General features: G+C 48.2%; 1 protein-coding gene across 1 annotated transcript; it reads right to left on the reverse strand.

Annotated features, from left to right (window-relative positions):
* Positions 1 to 1,195: 1,195 nt before the first annotated feature.
* Positions 1,196 to 5,276, reverse strand: LOC149995245 (sialic acid-binding Ig-like lectin 14). The gene is made up of 7 exons (XM_090259156.1): positions 5,217 to 5,276; positions 4,760 to 5,140; positions 4,262 to 4,540; positions 3,937 to 3,984; positions 3,476 to 3,730; positions 3,226 to 3,369; positions 1,196 to 1,275 (listed from the first exon to the last, which is right to left on the reverse strand). The coding sequence occupies exons 1-7, from the start codon at positions 5,251 to 5,253 to the stop codon at positions 1,196 to 1,198; spliced, it is 1,224 nt and encodes a 407-aa protein (XP_090115282.1). The 5' UTR covers positions 5,254 to 5,276.
* Positions 5,277 to 13,072: the final 7,796 nt, after the last annotated feature.

The raw sequence follows: 13,072 nt of genomic DNA on the forward strand, positions 1-13,072 counted from the left end.
CAATAAAATATACTTAAAGAAAAGAAACATAGGCCGTGCTCAATCATCAGCCATCAAGTGAGAGAAAAGCTTTACAACACATGTAAACATTAAAGTATCACTCTCAAGAATAGGAAAATATTTCTACACACACACACACACACACACACACACACTGGATTTGGAAGGCTGACTACAAAAAAATGGATGGAAACTATTTGGTTTCCAATGGGGGGAAGGTGGGGACTTCCTCCACACCACCAAGTAATTCAGCTCAATTCTGACACTACCTACCTGAGGACAACATCAGAGCCCACAATTGAAGCTTCAGTTCTTAACGTGTCCCCCGAACCCAACGTCTGATGCCATTGTCACCCCAGGGTCTCACCTGTGCCTCTGACCCACCAGCTATGAATCAGGGTCCCAAGACCTCCTCCTCTTTGAATTTATTAAGTTGCCAGAATGGCTCACAGAACGCAGAGCACATCTTACTCACGAGGTCACAGGTTTGTTATAAAAGAATACGACTCGGATGGAGCAGATGCAGAGGGCAGGGTGTGCAGTCAGGGGCGTGGAGCTTCCGTGGCCTCTCTGAGGTCCCTCCCTCCCAGCGCCAACGCGTGTTCACCAACCCGAGCGCTCCAAACCGCGTCCTTTTTGGTGTGTATGGAGGCTGCACGACATAGCCATGATCAGAAATCACTGAACGTTGGTGAGTGGTCCCACCCAGGCCCTCCCCTGTCTGGTTCCCTCTGGCTTTTGTGCCACCCAGCACGGGAGGCTCCTCTCACACTGGAGATTGCAGATGTGGCCCCAACACTGCCCCATCCCCTAAGTCCACGCTCTGTCCCCTGGGTCAGGAGTGACAGACAGTTGGGGCGGTGAGAGGAGAGGAAGCTGTGACCACAGCCACAGGCACGGATGGAAGGACCTGCACCAGGCAACCAGGGCCTCAGAGCAGAGAGGAGGCCGGGCTGACCCACCTCTGAGCACGAGGCCCCTGCGAACACAACCCACAGCCGTGACTCGGGGGAAAGGAGCAACCACTATCGCATTCCAGAAGGGCCACAGAATCCATCTCAGGGATGGGAGTGTGTGTGTGTGAGTGTGTATGAGTATTTTCCATGTGAACTAGTGATAAAACTATTTGTGGAGGTGAAATTCACATGACATAAAATTACTGAGATGATTTCGGATGTGTAGACTGGGGGGCTGTTTATCGCGACACTTCCCCCATCACCGTCTTTTCCGCAGGCCTCCCGCACTCCTTCCCCACACCGCCTGCCGTGCAGGGATCTGTGGGGGGATCAGGCATGATTAATGCACTGATGGGCCAAATAAATCCTACAGGCAGAAGGGTGTCTATTATTTTTTAGTTAAATTTTACTTTTCAACTTTACTTTACATTCAGTATTATTTTGTATTAGTTTTGAGTACACAACATGGTAGAAAGAGAATCAGATACATATTTTTTTATTTACTGATTTGAGAGAGAGAGGAAAAGAGAAATAAACATCGATGTGAGAGAGAAACATCGATCGACTCCCTTCCATCGGTGCCCCCATTGGGGATCGAACCTGCAAACTGCATGTGCCCTGACAGGATATAATACCCGCAACTTTCAGTGGACAAGACAGTGCTCCAGTCCATGGAGCCGCACTGGCCAGAACAAGAATCACGTGCTGTGAGAAGTGATTCCCCTGACATTTCCAGCACCCACCAGGCACCATAACTAGTTATTTCATTATTATTATCTATGTTCCTTATGACTATACCAAAAGGTATCTCTTTAACTCAAATTCTCAGGCAGGGTCTGGCTCATTGAAATCCTGGATGGAAAACCAAGGTCATGACCTCCCTCTGCTGGACACAGTGCCATCCGCATTTCCGTGTTCCTGAGTCATCTCACCTGAGATGTTCTCCCTGGGAAAGCCCTCCTGGTCTTCTGCTCTGACATCCGAGAGGTAATAACCTCAGAGAATAAGGATAGCATGGTGATCCTTCAGGAGATAAAATCATGAGTCCTGTTTTGTATATTTTTGCATCTAGAGCCAGTGAGACCCACTAGGGGAGAGGAATGGATTCATTGCAAACTTCATTACAGGTTTGGCCCAGAACCGTTAGCTCAGCCACAGTCATTCTCAGATCCCAAATCTGGGCTCAAGAAACTCCCACAGACACTAAAGACAACAGCAAAGTCAATTTTTATGTTGCAGTACTTAACATACTTTTATTTATAATTAAACAGTAATCGCTACAATGTAGGCATCTTTGAATAGAACAGAAGAGCTGTGCTCCTCACTACTCTGTATGAGTGTCTGCACTGACAGGGCAGTTTGGGAGACTACAGTCAGGTGTTAACAGGTACCTTCTGGGCAATGGGAGGATAAGAACCCAAGTTTGTCCCCTTCCTGGGCGTTGGAAGGAGAGAGAAGAGCAGAGGGTGAGGAGAGAGAGAGGACAGGCCAATGGGAGAGGCACAGGCAGAAAAAGGGGCCATCATGGGTGGGTATCACTTGTTTATTTTCTGCATCTTAGGATGCTTTCAAGTCTGTAAAACCTTGCTGGCCAAGGAGAGACAGCTCCTCCCAGGACTCCCCACATCTCAGAGACAGGGAAGGACTCTGCCAGGAACAGCCCCTCAGAGGCAAACCATCCAGTCCTGAGCCCACATTCCCCAGCCAGCAACCTGCCCTCAGTCACCCAGGACCCGGGACCAGAGAAACAGAGACCACCCGCAGGAACACACCCACCAAGTCTGTACAAAGGCCTCGTGCACTGGCCTGGATTTCCATGGAAACCCCCATAAGGCTCTGGCTACTCTTCCCCCGATTTGTTTCTGCTCCCTGAGACCTGGCGCTTCCCCTGCGGCCCTTCCTGGACTGGTGGGACCACCTCTCTGAAAATGAAAGTCATAGAATCTTCTTCCATTGGCATTGGCTGTCCTTGTCGTCACTCAGTCACACAAATTAAAACCCCAAGGGCACGATTGAGACAGGTGAGTCAAGTTTCCAGGGATAAGGTGACACTGATGTCCCACGATGGCCCCTGGGACCTCGCATCTCACCTCAGCGCCGTCTTCACAAGGGGGGAGAATCGGTCACAGGATATGGGCCTTGTTGCTAAGGACCCTCCGCACCTGCAGAGCCAACACAGGCCTCGCTCAGCTCAGCTCCAGGCAGGGGGACAGCTCAGCCACACCTGGAACTGGGGCCGGTCACTGACCGTCCCTGTAGGGAGACAGACCTGCCCACCTGGTGTAGCAGAGCCAGGTGAGGCCGTAGGTGAGGAGGAAGCCGGCCCCCATGAGGGCCCCTCTGACCAGGGTGAGCACCAGGGGCCAGGAGCCCTGCTGCTCCTCAGTCACACACCTGCAGGGAGGGCGGCTTCCTGGGGAAGCAAAGAGGGGGGTGAAGTTGTGACCCCAAGTCCAGTTTTGCCCACAGCCCCAACGCCTGACCTGGCTGCCCGCCCCCAGCACCTGTCCTGCACTCACTCTGCCCAGAGAGGCTGACGGAAGCATGCTGGGAGCCCAGCGGGTGCCGAGCGCGGCAGGTGAGCTCTCCTTCTTCCCCCGACCCCACGCGAGGCAGCTGCAGGATCGCGGTGCTGGAGATGTGGGTGGCGTTCAGGGCTGGGGGACCCCGGAACCAGCTCAGTGCTGCAGGGGGGTTACTGTCAGCCACACAGAGCAGCCGCCGGGCCTCGCCCTCCAGGATGGGAAGGGATGTGGTTTGCAGAACCTTGAGGACTGGGGGAGAGAAGTGTGGGGACAGGGGGAGGGGGAGAGAAAGAGAACACAGGGGCAGGCGCCCACCCAGGAAGGTGAGGGAAGCAGGGTGGTATTTCCATCCTTGCCTCCCCCGGATCTGATCCCATTCACACTCTGTTCTCCACTGACCTCCCTGCTGACCCCAGGGGCAGGTCCCAGCCCCAGAGACTGAGGTTCTTTCCTACCTGTGACATTTCTGAAGGACATGCCTACGGTGAGTTTCTGTGGGGCGTCTGTGACAGAAAGACATGGCCCAGCTTCATAGGGGAGGAGCGGGTGGAAGTCACCCCAACCCAAGGAAAGATGGTGGGAACCGGGAAGGAGGGATAGCTGTCCTCTGGCCCCCTCCCCGCCTGCACTCAGATCCATGCATGAGTGTTCTCAGGGAGCTCATCTTCTTCTACATGCAACACACACGCACAGACACACACACACACACACACACACACACACATGCACAGAAGCCAGTCCCACTGCCCCCACAGAACCAGCCATTCCTCCAACACTCACAGAAGACATTGAGCCAGATGGTTCTCTGCGTGGTCACCCCAGTTACTTGGTGTGTCACCTGACAGGTGAGGTTGGTGCCGTGGTGCCATGGCCTCGGGGTGAAGGTGAGCACAGAGGATCGGAGGGTCCAGAGCTTCAGAGAGTCAACAGCGGCTCCCACCCAGGAGAAGCTGAGAGGACGTCCCCCTTCACAGGACCCCGGCAGGCTGCAGGTCAGCTGCGTGCGGCAGCCGGACTCCAGGGGCTCCGGAATGTGGATGTCTGGTTTCTGTGTCAGGTCTGAGAAGATGAGAGGGAGGTGCTAGGGCCCCAGGGTTAGGGACCCAGACTGAGACCCTGCAAGGGACCCGGGCCTTGGTGCCCCAGATCACCTGAGGTCCTGTGTCTCTTATGAACACCCGGGACCGAAGCCCTGAATCAGAGAATGTCCCAGGATCCTCTTCCTGCTCAAACACGGCTTTGCATGTCTCAGCGTCCCCTCCTGCGACCCTGGTGTACCTGTCACCTGCAGTGTCAGCCACTTATCCCAGTAAGTATATTTCACAGCACTTCCTCTATCCACTCGGAAGACGTAGGTTCCTGAGTCACTCCTCCTGGCGTCTCTGATGCTCAGGGAACAGCCGTTGGTCCTGGGGTCTGCGAGGAGGAATCGGCCCTGGGTCTCTTCCCTTGCTGGTTTGCTTGGATTGTTTGTAGCCACAGGAGCAACCTTACTTGTGTTGTCCCCACGCCGGTACCAGTAGGTGTAGAGTTTGCTAGTGGGATACCACAAACTCCACGGGTAGGAGAAGGAGCAGGACACATGGACACATAGACCCTCCTGCACCCTCACGGATTCCTGCACTTGGAGCCCATAGCCTTGCTTCTCCTGCAGGGACCCTGGGGGGACACAGAGGCTCAGCTGTAACCCCTTCCCTTCCCACACCTGCCCGTCCCCCATCCTCAGCCCACTCACCCCCCCACAGCAGGGGCAGCAGCAGCAGGGGCACCATGTCTGCATCTGACAGCCAGAGAGGGTCCCGGTCCCCGTGTCAGGGAGGGAAATGCCCAGCTGTGGGGTGGGGCAAGGACACCCCAACAGGAAGCCGTGGGTGACAGACTGTGGCCAGGCCTGGAGGGGGAACTTGGGCTCCACAGGCCATGGGGGTGGGTGGGTGCTGTGAAATGAACTTCAGCCCTCTGTCAGGTCCTCCAAGTGGATATACTGAGGCCCGCAGATGTTGAGAGGCTTCTGCAAATGTGGTTCTGAAAGAGATCACCTTGTAGATGATGTTTAAGTTGAGAAGGAGGTCACCCATTGGTCCCTACACTCAAAGGGGTCCTGGTGACTCGAGGGCACCAACCCTCCAGCTGAAATCACTGAACATCCTGGAAAAGGATAATGTTAAGTTTTCTTTTTTCTTTCTTTTTTTTTTTTAATGTCTTTTATTGATTATGTTACATTTTCCCCAATTTCCCTTCCCTCTGCTCCCCTCCACCCGGTGGCCCCCCTCCCTCCAGTTGTCCCCCCCTTTTAGTCCATGTCCATTAGTTGTGCATATAGTTCTTCTCAACCTCTCTCTGTCTATTCCATTCCCTCCTACCATGATCCTTAATTCCTGTACCATCTTCCTCCCTCTTCCCCTTCCCCGTTCCTGCTGACCTCCCCCCAATATGCTCCCCGTACCTATAGTTCTTTTTCCACTCTCGTTGCCTGTTTAGTTTGCCTTTGTTTCAATTCCCTAGCTTCTGTTGTTGGTTGTTGTGATATAGTTTTCATTTTAATGTTCATAGTTTTGATCCTCCTTTTTTCTAAACCAGTCCCTTTAACATCTCATATAACAGTGGTTTCGATCTGATGAACTCTTTCAGTTTTATTTTGTCCTGGAAACACTTTCTCTGTCCTTCTATTGTGAATGAAAATTTTGCTGGATATAGTATTCGTGGTTGTAGGTTTTGGATTTTCATTACTTTGAATATTTCTTGCCAGTCCCTTCTTGCCTGCAGGGTCTCCCTTGAGAAGTCAGCTGAGAGTCTAATTGGGACCCCTTTGTACATGATTCTTTTCTTCTCTCTTGCCGCTTTTAAGATTCTCTCTTTATCTTTAACTTTTGATATTTTGATTATAATGTGTCTTGGAGTGGTTCTCCCTGGGTCCAGTTTTTTTGGAACTCTCTGTGCTTCCTGGACCTGCAAATCTATTCCCTTCCCCAAGTCTGGGAAGTTCTCCTTTATTATATTTTCACTGAATTTTTCAAGTTCTAGTTCATCTTCCTCGCTCTCTGGCAAACCAATGATTCTTATGTTGGGCCTTTTATAGCTGTCCCAGAGGTTTCTGATCCTCTCATCATTTTCCTTGCTTCCCGTTTCCTCCCTGCATTGGTTGACTTCTTGTTCCTTCTCCATATTCCAGTTTGTTGAAATGAACTCTGGATTTTATTTCCTCACCATCTGTCTCGTATGTGGTTTTGTTCCTTTCATTATGAGTGTTTTTCGATTCTTTCTCATCTTTTTCCAGATCTTTTGTTAATTCTGTAAGCCACCTGATCGCAATGGCCCTGAACTGAGCCTCTGACAGGGTTCTTATCTGTTCATCTGTCAGGTTCTCCATCTGTTGCCTGGTGAGCTGTGCCACCGGGATTTCTATCGTTGTCTGCCTCATTTTGACAGAAGCGTTTTGTTTTCTTGGGCCGGCTGTAGGGGGCAGTGCCTGTGTACGCGTCACAACCCAGCGACCAGTGGCGATCCACAACCTATTTCGCAGCGCCGTGGCAGCTTGTGTGGGGGCGGGGGTCCAAGATGGATTCACACAGTTATTCCACTAGGAGACTGGGATCCGTCCTCCCGCCCCCTGGGCCTCACTGTTCGAGGCGATATGGTGGCTGCTTTCCCCAGCGTTGGGGTCGCGAGCTGCCGGGGTTCGACTGCAGCCGGGATTGTCCTCCCTGCCGCTGGGATTGCTCTCCCTGCCGCTGTCCCTGGTGCGACCTCAAACAGCACCACCCACTTTCGCTCTTACCTGCCCAAAGGGCGCCGCTGGTTTATAACTTCATACGTTGGGCTTCCGTGTAGTTTTATTTTCTGGAATTTCTAGTTATCCTTTGTTTTGAAGTAGTTGTATTCCTCTCTAGTTGTAGAGGGAGGTCGAGCATGTCCGTCTAAGCCTCCATCTTGGCTGGAAGTCTAATGTTAAGTTTTCTTTAGACCACACAAGTGCTGAAGGAGAGGAAGGAATTTAGACCAAACTCCAGTGGAGGTTAAAACCCATGGGAAAGCTGCACATTAAAGCCCTCTGCCCTGAGGGTTTTGGGGACATGGGTTACACATGTGCTCCTCTTCAAGGGTCTGGGGGTCTGTGAGACAGCGACCACCCACACCCCCTAAAAATGAGATGTGTGCCAGGAGATCTTGCCCGATTTGGCGGGCACCCCAAAGGCTGGCTCTCAGCACAGCTGCAAAGTTGCCACCTGAATCCTCAGGGAGCTCTATCCTGAGGGCCCCTCACATGCTTGGTTTCTTTTCAAAGCCCCAGCAAGGGCTCCAGGGATGTCTGGAAACAACCTGCAAGCCCACTGCTCTGTTATGAATGAAAGAAACCTGATAAACGTTTTCACAAATATGACATTGATGTGAAACAGGTCAGACATTCCTGTAACAAGTTGTGTCATTGAAAAACAAGTTTCTTATACTGTACAGGAGAAAAAGAAATATCAGTCACCTCTGCTGGAGGCCATACTGAATTCTCTTCTATTCTCTATATCATATAAATATAATGTTTAATAATTAAAGTGATTATTAATGTAATATTAGTACTTATTACTGTAAGAGTTATTCTCCTATGAAGAGGGAATCAGACTATTAATCAGAAATGTATGGAACTTGTCATGCAGGTGTGCCAGACTGCAATGCCTTAGTACTAATGAAAATGGTCTCTAATGTTCTGAATTGTCTTATATTTTGGTTTTCAGCATTTTAGCTTTACTGACTTAATAGGCTGTGTTTTCTCACTTCAAAAAAAATTCACGTGTGCTACATATTGCCTTTTTCTTTTGTTTTTTTGTTTTTGTTTTTGGAAGCAGTTATCTCAACACTAGTATGAATATCGGGCTCCACAAAACCTGATTTGGCCCTGCTGCAGGGGGCAGGTGAACCAGATATAACCGGCTCTACTCCGAACCACCACCACCACAAACTCCATGCTTATTGCGAAGAAGATGGTTTTGTGCCAGCAAAGGTCTAAAGAAAGCAGGATTTCGTGGTTGTGCCCCCACAACTCACATCACTGAGGGTTCCAGCAAATCTCAGGAAATAGTAAGTGTTGGCAAGAATGTTCAGAGAGGAGAACCCTCTTGCACAGTTGGCGGAATTTAAATTGGAGGCCACTATGTAAATCAGTATGGCAGTTCCTCAAAAGTTAAAAATAGAGCTTCTGTAAGATCCAACAATTCCATTTCTGGGTATTTACTTGAAGGAAATGAAAATACTAACATGAAAAAAACTAATGCATCCCCATGTTCGTTGCAACATTATTTACAATAGCCAAGATGTGGGAGCAGCTTAAGTGTCCATCATTAAATGAATGAATGAATAATATGTGGTTGTGCACAATGGAATATTTTTGTACCATAAAGAATTAAATAAAATAAAATCCTTTTTCTGATACCGTGGAAGGATGATATGGGCATTATGCTAAGTGAACTAAATCAGACAAAGAATAATACCACATCATTTTACTTATAAACAGTTTTTTTTTTAAAGCAAACTGATACATGCAGAGAGTAGTAGATCAGCGGTTGCCAGAGGCAGAGGGTTTGGGGTAGTCAGAGGTACAAACTTACAGCCATAAGGAAATTAAGTCATGAGGAGTTCATGCACAGCATGGTGACAGCGTTACAGAACCCCTGGGCTCTCCGATTGAAACAGAACCCGCGGGCTCTTTAGTTAGGGGCCCGATTGCCCGCCGCCAGAATTACAACTCTGAATACCAGAGTTTGGTGAAAAGAAAAAGAATTGTTTATTTAACAGTTATATAGATTTAGTTATTTGTGGATTTCTGTTGTTAAGTTTTATGTTCCTTAAAACACCCATAAACACATATCCTTGCCTTCCCCCTACCAAAGCAGGCTAGTTTTAGAAAAGTCAGAGAAACCGTTTCCCTACTTTCCCAACACAGTTCAGCTTTACCAGCAGCTGCCAATTATTCAATTCTAATTGGGGGGGACCTCGTCTGTGCTATGGTGTCCACCAGCTTTTAATCCAGAACCTCATGGATTCTCAGCCTCCTTGTAAACTGCATGGTTAGTCCTTTGTAATCCACATGGTCTGTCTGTTCTTTTTCAAAGCAGCAAGGTATGTCCCTTCCTTAAAACTGCATCGTCAGACCCCATTAAACCCGCATGGTCAGCCTGGTTAAAACGTCTGCCGCTTATTTTTAAATCCCTGACTGCATCCTGCGACGAAGTGGGCGCGGCAGTTTTGACCATTCACAAAACCTCACGCAGGCTCTGTGTGCCTTTTCCATACTGTCCCCTGGTCCAAGGCCCCTCCCACCTACTTGAGGCCTTGGATGCCTTAAAGCCATTTTGCATAAGAAAGACACCAGCCACCAGCCTCAGGCATGTGGAGGCATTCTGAAAGCTGCTTCCTTCTCCCCAACCCCCAGCCGCAAGCTCTGGGGGTTTTTGGACACCCCTGTTTCTGTAACAACAGTAGTTAATAATAGTGGATAGTAATACTATTAACTATAATAATATAGTTAATAATACCATATTGTATATTTTAAAATTGCTAAGAGAATAAATTGTTAAAAGTTCTCATCACAAGAAACAAATGTGTAACTTTATGTGGTGCCAGGTATATAGCAAGACACATTCTGATGAGCACATCACAATATATACATCTAACAAACCATTAAGCTGGACTTGAAACTGCAGGAATGTTATATATCAAGTATCTATCTAGATTATAAATATATACTAAAAAACTCAGGCTGGGCCAAGTCTTCCAGGCAGAGTTCCTTTCTCCTCCATTTGTGTTCCAACACCAGCATAGCAAATTCCTTACACTAAATTCCTGCAGCTGAAATACATAGTGGGGCATCTGTCTTCCTGATCTGCCTTTGACTGATTAAATAATGAGATAAAACAAGGAGCAGTGGGTGATTTAAATGCCTCCATGATAAAACTCACAGCGAACTAGGAACAAAGAACTTCCCTAATGAGATAGGGGGTGTCTTTAGCAAACATCACACCTAATGCAGTAGCATCAGGTTCTAGCGTAGAAGGGGTATGACAATCAGTAAAAACTGTGAGAAGCAAAAAGAAGACAAAGCTGTCTTTCTTCATAAATAAATATACATATAGAAAAATCCACAATTACATACAGATATATTTGGGGACTTAATATGAGAGTTAGCAAGGGTATTAGAGACAAATTCAAATTCCAAAAAATCAAGTGCATTCTCCTATCAGTGCAATAAACAAAAGGTAGGATGTTATAAAGGATGCCATTGACAAGAACATCAGAAGTTACAATACACCTGAAATATATCTGTTCAGAGATGCACATAATAAAATATAAAATGCACTTCTTCAATGAAAGAGATGATAAATCTGTTTGAAGGACATTAAAGATGTTACTAAATAAAGAAATATGCATGTGGATGGATAGTAAAACAATATTGTGTAAAAGTCCACTCTACCCAGATGAATGTGCAGAATTAAAGCAACATGTCACTCAGTCCCCAAGTTCACTTTTGTGAAACTTGATACCGCTCTTGTAAAATTTATATGAAAGCAAATTTTTCCAAATGCAGCCACGACAAACATGGAGAACAAAGTATAAGGACAGGCTCCATAGAACTTCAGGACCTAGTAAAGGGTTACAGACAATAAGGCGGTGTTGCATTCACTGACACGGTGTTACACCACTAGACCACTGGGACAGAATAGGGCGTCTAGACCTAGACCACAGGAAATGTCATGCAGATAGAGGAGGTGATGCAGAGAAGTAACACAAAGATAAACATCTGTTTTAGTTTTTCTTATGTATGGATTTTATTTTTTATTTAATTTTTATTTCATATTCCAGTACAATTTGGTCCTCTTATACCCCCTGCACCCAGCAATCACCACACCGTTGTGCATGTCTATGAATCTTTTTCCTTTATGCTCAATCCCCCTTCCCTTCCCTTTCCCCTCCCCCACTAGCTGTAATCCTGCTGAGAGAGGAGGAGAGAAATATAATTTTTGTTTCAGTTATTGGTGCATTAATTGATAGATTCTTGCATGTGCCTCGACCTGCGATCAAACCCTGAACCTTGGCTTATCAGGATAATGCTCTAACCAACTATGCTACCAGGCCAGGGATCATGACCATTTCAATAACACATGTGGGCAACTAGGCATCCGAATGCAGTTGAATGAGATTGCACCCCTAGCTCCCACAATGCAGTAAAATCAAGTGCAGATGGATTGAAGATCTATTGTTGTTCAAGAAACAAGAAAATAGAGCTGTTAGAACATAATAGAGCAGGGTTGTCTCCATGAATTTAAGGTAGGGAGGGATTTCTGAAGAAGACATAAAAAACGCTAGTTATAAAGACAAACATCGAAACCTTGGACTATGCTGAAATTAAGGACTCCTCCTATAAGACTCCGTAGGCAGTGCTAAGACATCAGCCATCAAGTGAGAGAAAAACCTTACAACACATGTAAACATCAAAGTTTCAGGCTCCAGAATAAGGAAATATTTCCACACACACACACACACTGGATTTGGAAGGCTGACTACAAGAAAATGAGTGTAAACTATTTTGGTTTCCTGAGATTAATTCCAATGGGGGTGAAGGTAGGGAGTTGCTCCCACACCACCAAGTAATTCAGCTCAATTTTGACACTACCTACCTGAGGACAACATCAGAGCCCACAATTGAAGCTTCAGTTCTTAACGTGTCCCCCCGAACCCAACGTCAGATGCCAGTGTCACTCCAGGGTCTCACCTGTGCCTCTGACCCACCAGCTATGAATCAGGGTCCCAAGACCTCCTCCCCTTTGAACTTATTAACTTGCCAGAATGGCTCACAGAACGCAGAGCACATCTTACTCACTAGGCCACAGGTTTGTTATAAAAGAATATGACTCGGGATGGAGCAGATGCAGAGGGCAGGGTGTGCAGTCAGGGGCGCGGAGCTTCCGTGGCCTCTCTGAGGTCCCTCCCTCCCAGCGCCAACGCGTGTTCACCAACCCGAGCGCTCCAAACCGCGTCCTTTTTGGTGTGTATGGAGGCTGCACGACATAGCCATGATCAGAAATCACTGAACGTTGGTGAGTGGTCCCACCCAGGCCCTCCCCTGTCTGGTTCCCTCTGGCTTTTGTGCCACCCAGCACGGGAGGCTCCTCTCACACTGGAGATTGCAGATGTGGCCCCAACACTGCCCCATCCCCTAAGTCCACGCTCTGTCCCCTGGGTCAGGAGTGACAGACAGCTGGGGCGGTGAGAGGAGAGGAAGTTGTGACCACAGCCACAGGCACGGATGGAAGGACCTGCACCAGGCTACCAGGGCCTCAGAGCAGAGAGGAGGCCGGGCTGACCCACCTCTGAGCACGAGGCCCCTGCGAACACAACCCACAGACGTGACTCGGGGGAAAGGAGCGACCACTATCGCATTCCAGAAGGGCCACAGAATCCATCTCAGGGATGGGAGTGTGTGTGTGAGAGTGTGTGAGTATTTTCCATGTGAAGTAGTGATAAAAATATTTGTGGAGGTGAAATTCACATGACATAAAATTTCTGTGCTGATTTCGGATGTGTAGACTGGGGGGCTGTTTATCG

This window comes from Furipterus horrens, unplaced genomic scaffold, assembly GCF_987537825.1.
Source record: "Furipterus horrens unplaced genomic scaffold, mFurHor1.1.pri manual_scaffold_13, whole genome shotgun sequence".
Taxonomy (NCBI): Eukaryota; Metazoa; Chordata; class Mammalia; order Chiroptera; family Furipteridae; genus Furipterus; species Furipterus horrens.